The sequence below is a fragment of the Plasmodium reichenowi genome, chromosome 2, assembly GCF_001601855.1.
Source record: "Plasmodium reichenowi strain SY57 chromosome 2, whole genome shotgun sequence".
Lineage (NCBI taxonomy): Eukaryota > Apicomplexa > Aconoidasida > Haemosporida > Plasmodiidae > Plasmodium > Plasmodium reichenowi.
In genome coordinates, this window is record NC_033647.1 from 203,614 (window position 1) to 212,992 (window position 9,379).

At 22.7% G+C, this 9,379-nt stretch overlaps 2 protein-coding genes across 2 annotated transcripts; both read right to left on the reverse strand.

Annotated features, from left to right (window-relative positions):
* Positions 1-637: 637 nt before the first annotated feature.
* On the reverse strand, positions 638-4,086 carry PRSY57_0206400 (serine repeat antigen 7; the record flags this gene model as incomplete). The annotated part of the gene is made up of 4 exons (XM_012905500.2): positions 638-2,685; positions 2,869-3,003; positions 3,182-3,808; positions 4,053-4,086. 4 exons carry the CDS (start codon positions 4,084-4,086, stop codon positions 638-640), a joined length of 2,844 nt encoding a protein of 947 aa, XP_012760954.2.
* A 1,242-nt stretch (positions 4,087-5,328) lies between these two features.
* PRSY57_0206500 (serine repeat antigen 6) lies at positions 5,329-8,968 on the reverse strand (the record flags this gene model as incomplete). The annotated part of the gene is made up of 4 exons (XM_012905501.2): positions 5,329-7,472; positions 7,582-7,716; positions 7,829-8,620; positions 8,935-8,968. 4 exons carry the CDS (start codon positions 8,966-8,968, stop codon positions 5,329-5,331), a joined length of 3,105 nt encoding a protein of 1,034 aa, XP_012760955.2.
* Between the last annotated feature and the right edge of the window lie 411 nt (positions 8,969-9,379).

Below are 9,379 nucleotides of genomic sequence, written 5' to 3' on the forward strand. Positions count from 1 at the left end.
TTTTTTTTTTTTTTTTTTTTTTTTTTGGAAACCTCTCATTTTCTTTTAAATTAGCTGTAAGGTTTTCTACATGCATTATAAGAAAAAATTATTATTAAAAAAAAATAAAAATAAAATTAACATATCACACATATTTAACTTTTTAAATATATAAATTCATTAATTTGAAATATGGAAATTTTGTAAAGTTGAATTTATTTTTGTATGTTTATCCAATTAATTCTATTAAGAAAATTGATACATGTGATAATGTTGTATTTTCATGTATTATTAAGAAGACAGATTCATTATTATAATTTTACCTTTTTTTAAAAAAAGAAAAAATATTAAGAATTAAAAGATAAAAAAGTAAAAATTTGTAAATATATTTTATTTGTGTTTTAACGTTACCTTTTATCACACTTGGTGATAAATTAAAAAAAAAAAGAAAATAATTATAATAAAATAAAAGGATAAAAGGGAAAAAAAAAAAAAAAAAAAATTATTATTGTAATTGAATTGAATTATAATTATATAATGATTACCATATATGGCAATATATTATATTATATTATATTATATTATATTATATATGTTTTGTTTTATTTTATTTTATTTTATTATTATTTTTTTTTTTTTTTGTGGGTTTCATATTTTATTACACATTACAAAAAAAACAATTATCATCTTTTGTATAGAGCTTGGTTAAACAATAACCTGGTGAGTAATGGTCTTTACATGCTTTCCAATTATCTATACAGAATTGATTACATTCTTCATGTTTTTCTGGATCTATGGAATGTGTTCTAGAACATGAATGATCCTTTTTGGTTTCTAACAAGCTTTCATATTTAACTAAACCTCTTTTAATTTTTTTATCTTTAATATGTTTTAAAATATGATAAATTTCTGTTTTTTTGTTATTTTCTACTTGTGATTCTACATTATCAGTAGATGGCTCATCTTGGGCATAAATATAACGCTCCTTTTTATTTTTTTTGTTATTATGTTGATTTGTCTTAAGTTGATTATTTAATTTATACTCATCATTTGTAGTATAATTATTAAAGAAGAGATTATACAAGAAATTTGGTGTATATTTTAAAAAGTAACTGAAATATTTTGACTCTTTTTCTTTTTTGGGTACTTCAATAATTCCTAAATCAACTTTAAATACAACAACCGTATGTATAAAATTATATTTACAATATGATGGTCCATACATATCTACTCTGAAATTTCCTTCATCTCCCCAATAATAACCCCAACTATTTCTTATTAACCAATATGATTTTTTTTCACCGTCTTCATCAATATAATTACCATATCCAATAATATTAGCAGCATGATCAGGTTCTTTATCACCACACATATTATGAACTCCTTTCCCATTAAAATCAAAATCTATAACATTTTCTGTTTTAATATATGCGATTACAGAACCCTTATTTTGAATTTCTCTCTTTATTATTTTGATAAATAAATCCATATTATCTGAAAAATAGGAACTTTCATATGAAATATATCCTTTTGTACTCATACGTTGACTTGGACGTTTATGATTTAATAATTCGGTACTTCCCCATAAATTTATCCAATTTTTTTCTGGCTCTGGACAGTCATTTCCTGCATCTGTATAATAATATGGTACATCTGATTCTAAGGGCAAAAATCCGGTTTCTTCAACAATTTCTAGAAATTCAACTGGATTCGATCCAACGAAACATATTTCATCAGAATTTCTATCCGAACAATTAGCTACATATAATGCTGAACTTCTGAAATGACCATATCCTCTCATACATCTAATAGTTTCGAAATGTAACTTAGATGCAAATATCCAACATAAACCACAATTACCTTGTTCTTCTACTTCTATTTTTGAAATACATCCTGTTTTATCTTTCCACCTATCACAATATTCATTATTACAATATTTATTTCTTCTGAAATAAGGAGATTTTAATTTCTTTTCATTATTAAATAAACTTAAGTCAATAACACCATTCATATCCTTTTCAAACATATCATCTGATATTAATTTTTCATAGTCATATTCTGATTCTTCTAACTCTGTCATATTGTAATTAGGTGTTGATAAATTCTTCATTTTTTCATTTGATGATAATAATAAACCTTTTTTATTTACTAACCATTCTTCTATATTTTTAAAACATAAAGCAGGATTTCTTAATTTTTCATTTAATACATAAGTACTTTCTCCTGGATGTGCTTTTAATAATCTTATCAAGTTATTAAATATATCTATTTCATTACCTATTTCATGATGATCTAACATTCCACTTGTATCTACTTTTTTTAATAATTTACAATAATTTAATAATTCAATTTTTAAGACACTATTCAATTCTTCTATAGTAACTAATTCTTTCTTATTATTGTAATGACTTTTTTTTCTCTCTTTGTCTTGTTTGCTTTCATAAATTTTATACATATTGCTTAAAATGTTATCAATGGATTCTTCTAATTTTTGTTCGTTAGAATCTAAATCCTCATCTTCTCCCTTAAACGTTTTATTTTTTTCTTCCCAATTTTTATTTATTAATTCTTTTCCTTCCTTAGAAACGTAATTAAAACATTCGTTATTACTATCCACCTTTTTAGCTAGTAAAGTACAATGGTAGCAATTTTCTACGTCCAGGCTTCCGTTTAGGAAACAGTTTGTGGAAATTGCTTCACATTGTTCTAAAGAAAAAAATAAAATATTATATAAATATAAATAAATAAATATAAATATAAATATATATATATATATATATATATATATATATATATATATATATATATTTATATATTTATATATTTATTTATTCATTTGTATGTATATATTTATGCATATGTTTATATATCAATTTTTTATGAGCTAACCTGGAATCTCACTATTTATATCATAATTTTTACTTTCAATAAGACCATGTTCTGTATTAACTGTATATACTTGTATTGACGTAAATGGTCTGTCCAGTTTTGGGATTTTATATTTCTTTACATCCACATCGATGTCTAAAAAAATAAAAAATTAACATAAATATTAATATATATATATATATATATATATATATATATATATATATATATATGTATATATGTATGTATGTATGTACAAATTTTTTTTGTTCATATATCTATTTATTCCACTTAAATTTTAGGTTAATCAATATTTGCATCATTTTATTTATACTTGTTGGTTTAGAATCCTCATCTTGTACTTTCCATTTGAGAGTTAATATATTATTTTTTATATACAAAACCAATTTGAAATGTTGATTAGAATCTTTATTACATTTATTTGTTAAATCATTTATATCTATTAAATCGGATGGACCAAATTTGGGTTCTAGTTGTATTCGATCATATGTTGCATATACATAAACAGTAATATAAGGAACCAACATGACACGGAAGTAGGACCTACACGGACCAGTAATCTTAACTCCATCATAGTTTTTTAAAAGAGCAGATTTTACTTCAATGCCAGTTACAGATTTTGAAGATTCAGAATCTTCTAATGCAAGTTTTGGAAGTGGAATTGGAGTTACAACAGCACCTCCATTTCCTGGAGTTTGAGCAACGGAATTTGGATTTTCAGGAGATACAGGTTCTCTTGGAGATCCTTGAGGTACGGAAGAACTCCGATCTTTTGTTTGATCTGGTTGTGCTGTTGGTAAATTTGTAGTACCGTGCCCACCTGAAGCAGAACTATTCACTCTACCAGAAGATTCACGTTCATCTCCCGGATTTACACCAGCAGTACTATCAGGAGCAGGCTTTTCTTGTCCTACTATTACATTTGTACAACAGATAACATCTGAATAAAAATAATTCAAAAATAAACATATATATATATATATATATATATATTTATATATGTATAATATATTTTATTAGAAAATAGTTTATTTTCTTTAATAAGTTAATTTTATTATTTTCTTTTCTTTTTTTCTCAATAAAAAAAAATATTTTTTTTTTATTATATTTATTTGTTATCTAAACGTATACACATATATATATATATATATATATTTATTTATTTATTTATTTATTTTTCTTACACAATACTAAAATAATAAATAAGCGATATATCATTGTGTTCTTATTTTTAGACCGAAAAATATTAAAAGTTCCTAATTATTATTTTATTTCATTTATTTATTTTTTTTTTTTATTTTTTTTTATTTACTTTTTTTCTTTATATTCTAATTATCTGACTCTCAAAAAAAAAAAAAAAATAAAATAAAAAATAAAATAAATAAATAAAATAATAATAAAACAATAATCTTTTCATTACATCAGTAAGATATTTATTTATTATTATTTATTTATTCATATGTTATATTTATTATTTTAAAAAGCTTTCTTATACATCCGTCTTAAAGAACAAACAAAAAAAAAAAAAAACTTCCTTGTTTTTTTTATATGTGCATTAACACATAGTATTATTATATATATATATATATATATATTATACTTTTATTTATATTTATTTTTTTATTTTGATCTGGTTGTACATATAATATATAGTGGCAAATTTTTAATAAAATCAAATATCTCTAAGTGTTTAAATTTACAAATCTAAATTATATAAGAAAAAAAAAAATTAATATACATAATAATATAATATATAACAATTACACCTCATCATTTTAGTCTGAATTATTTTATTTTTCAAATCATATTTTGGTATTATATTTAAAGTGCTTATAATGTTTGACGGTTTATGTCTCCTTCTTATGTGTATTAAAACCAAAAGAAAAAAGAAACAATTTCATTTTTTTTTTATTCGATAATAATTAATGTTTTTTTTATCAACAAATAAAAAAATAAATATAAATATAAATATATTATATATATATATATATATATAATTATTTATTTTTCGATAACAATAAATTAGGAGATAAGAAAAAAATTAAAAATACATATATATATATATATATATATTCAAATATATATCTTTTTGAAAAGTTATTTTAAATAAGATATAAAATATATACTTTTTTAACTCACCTAAGACGAGTTATAATATATAATAAAAGTATATTATTATATATTAAATATGTGTTCGTATATAATATGAATAATATTATATATATATATATATATATATATATATAATTATATATAACACAAAAGAAAAAAAAATATATTTTTTTATGGTATGACATGTTTGTCAAAATAAAAGAGTGTGAAAAAGAAGTGCCATTATTAATAAGAAACAAAAAAAAAAAAAAAAAAAAAAATCTTAATCCATCCCAAAGTAATTTATTATATATATATATATATATATATATATTAATTTATTTTTATATTGTTCCTTTATATATCCTCTTATACATAACAGAAATTACAATCTTCTCCCTTGTATAAATCTGTCAAGCAATAACCTGGTGAATAATGATCTTTACATTCATTCCATTTGGTTAAACAGAACTTTTTACATTCTTCATATTTTTCTGAATCCTCTGAATTAACTCTTGAACATGTATGTTCATCTTTTGTTTCATTTATATTATCATATTTTACTAATCCTCTCTTTATTTGTGAATCTTTAATGTGTTTTAATATATGGAGTATTTGTATTTTTTTCTCCACAGAATTTTGGACATTTTTCCCTTCTGTATTAGTTTCATCTGATTCATTGCTTTGTCCATGTACAAAAGTATTGTCATAATCATTCTCACTTAAATAATCTTGAGATCTTTCTGGTTCATAATTATTATAATATAAACTATACATAAAATCAGGATTATGTCTTAAGAAATAAACATTTTTTTTCCAAGATTTCTTTTTAGGTACATGTATTGTACCTAAATCTAGTTTAAAAAATACAACAGTATGTATAAAATTGTACAAACAATTCTTAGGACCTAACATATCTACTCTAAAATTTCCTTCATCTCCCCAGTAATAACTCCAACTATTTCTAATTAACCAATATGATCGTTTTTCTCCTTTTTTATTAATATAATTACCATAACCTATAATATTAGCTGCATGGTCAGGTGACCTATCACCACACATACTATGGACACCTTTACCATTAAAATCATAACCTATAACATCTTGAGTCTTTATATATATAATTACTGAACCTTTATTTTGAACTTCTCTTTTTACCATATCTATAAATAAATCCATATTATTTTTAAAATAAGATGTTTCATGGGATATAAATCCTTTATTTCCTACATAACGCTGGACTTTTTTATTAAATAATAATTTTGTATCACCCCATAAATTCGTCCAACTATTTTGTAATTTAGGACAAGAATTACCTGCATTTGTATATGAATACGGATAATTAGATTCTAAAGGTAAAAATTTCTTTTCATCTAATATTCTTAAAAATTCTAATGGATTCGATCCTTCTTCACATCTATCTATAGGTTTTCTCTTAGAACAATTAGCTATAAATAAAGCAGAACTTCTATAATGACCATAACCCCTCATACATCTAATAGTTTCTAAATGTAACTTAGATGCAAATATCCAACATAAACCACAATTACCTTGTTCTTCTACTTCAATTTGAGATATACAACTAGTTTTATCTCTCCATCTATTACAATATTCATAATTACAATATTTACTATTTTTAAAATAAGGTGATTTCAATTTTATTTGGTTACTATATTTTTCTAAATCAATAACACCATTCTTATTTTCCTTTATGGGGCTTTCATACATATCTTTCTCATAATTATTGTTATCATAATCATCATCATCAAAATCATAAACATAATTAGTATCACCATTATTTATATTATTCTCATCATCTTTTTTATTAGAATCATTATTGTTTTGGTCATCAGAATTTTCTTTGTCATCATTTTTAAAATCCTCCTTCGAATTTTTACTCATATCATCCTTATCTTCCTTTTTATCCTTGTCATTAAAAGTATTAAGATAACTATCTGATTCACTGGATGATTCACTAGGTAATGTTAGACCTCTTTTATTTAATATCCATTCATCAACATTCTTTATACAGATAGCTGTATTTCTAAGTTTTCCTTGTAAAGTTATAATATTTTCGTCAGAATGAGACTTTAACAATCTAGTCAAATTATTATATATATCTTCTGCATTACCTAATTCGTACTCTTCTAATGTTCCACTAGTATCAACCTCTTTTAATAATTTACAATATTCTAATAATTCATTTTTAAATTGATAATCTAAATCTTCTAAATTAATTAAATCTTTACTAATTTCAAAAGGTTTATTTGCTTTTTTATATATTTTACTCAATATATTATCAATAGATTCTATTAATTTATATTCATTAGGATTGAAATCATCTTGTGCCTTGATTTTTATTTCGTTCATCTTTTTCTTCATTTCACTTGATACATACTTAAAACATTCATGTGATTTATCTTTTTTTTGAACTAGCAAGGTACACTGAAAGCATTTCTCAATATTAACGTTACCATTCAAAAAACAGTCAGTGGCAATGGTATCACATGTATCTAAAATAAAGAAATATATGATAAATGAATATATATACATATATATATATATATATATATATGTATATGTAATTTATTTCATTTTGTTATTTTTAATTTTTTGACAAACCAGGAATATCGGTCCTTATATTATAATTCTTCGTTTCAATCACCCCTGCCTTACTATTTGCTGTATAAACTTGTATGGAAGTAAATGGACGTTCTAATGTAGGGATTCTGTATTTTCTTACATCCGAAACTTTACCTAAAAGAAAATATAAGAAATTAAAAAGAGAGTGAATATTATATATATATATATATATATATATATTTATTTATTTATTTATTTATTTATTCATTTATTCATTTATTTTTACTCTTTGATTCTTCGTTAGGCTTATATGTTTTCCATTTGAGAGTTAACACATTATGTGTTATATAAACAACGAGTTTAAAATGATATCCTTCAGAACATTTATTTTGAAGTGCCCCCGTGTGCTCAACATCAATCCTTGCGTTATCATTGAATAAGGACTCAAGTTGTATTACGCTGTATTTTGTTAAGGCATAAATTAAGATGTGAGGAACAAGGTATACTCTGAAATATGACCCACATGGTCCCGTAACCTTAACCCCCTTATAATTTTTTAAAAGTCCAGAATTTATTTGAATAGGCATTTCAGCAACAGTAGCTTTGTTTAAAGTTTCAGATGAAGATTCAGTTGTATTTGAAGGGTGTTCAGTTGGAAGTGAAGATTGTGATACACTACTATTCTGTTCTGTAGACACTGTTGAATCTAGAGAACCTGGTGTATGCGTAGATGAAGATACCGATGGGGTTATATTTGGTTGCGTATCAGACGAACCTTCAGATGGTACCTTCGTATGAGATACAGTGGCACCGTTTCCCGATTCAGATGACGATACAACTTTTACTTCATTTTCCAGATTATCTGGTACAGTGAATGAAATAGTTGTAGTATTCAAATCATCGGAACCAACTTTTTTATTTGAAGGTAAATTTAAACTTTCTGAAGAATCAAATACATTTTCCTGAGATATCACACCATTTTTATCAACATCTAAATTATCGTTATGTCCATTATTTTGTGATATCACAGTCACTTTATTTCCTTCACAGCTAATAAAATATTGCGTAAATAACACATCTGTATTAAAAATATATATATATATTTATTTATTTATTTATTTATTATTTAATATATAATAATGAAACCTAATTGTTCGGATAGAAATTCTGATGAAATATGTTTCGTTGGATCGAATCCAGTTGAATTTCTAGAAATTGTTGAAGAAACCGGATTTTATAATATTTCCATATATATATAATATATATATATTTTTTTTTTTTTTTTTTGTACATTATACGAATCACATAATTTAAATTGAAAAAAAAGAAGAAAGAAAGATACACACATATATATATTTATTTATTTATTATCGTTTATATATTTATTATTACTTATTATGAAAAGGAAAAAAATAGGACATATCATTCTGTTTAATTTAAAATTAAAAAATATCATTTCGTCTTTTACTTTTTCTGTTTTTTATTTTTTTTTATTTTTATTTCTTTTTTTTAATATTCTCTTAAAGGATAAATGTTTTCTCCTTTTAGTCTTTATTGACAAATCTCTAATTAATTTAAAACATAATAAAATTTAATATATTCATTTTTTTAAATTGTACTTCATATAACTTAAAGAGAATATAATTTTATGTCATTCATGTATTTTTCATATTACTTCATTTTAATAATATAATATATATATATATATATATATATATATGTAATATATATGTAATATATATCATATTATTTTTATTATTTTTCTCCTTTTTACTACTAGTGCATTATTTACAAGGTGCGTTACAAATGTGTAACAAATTATGAAAAAAAAAAAAAA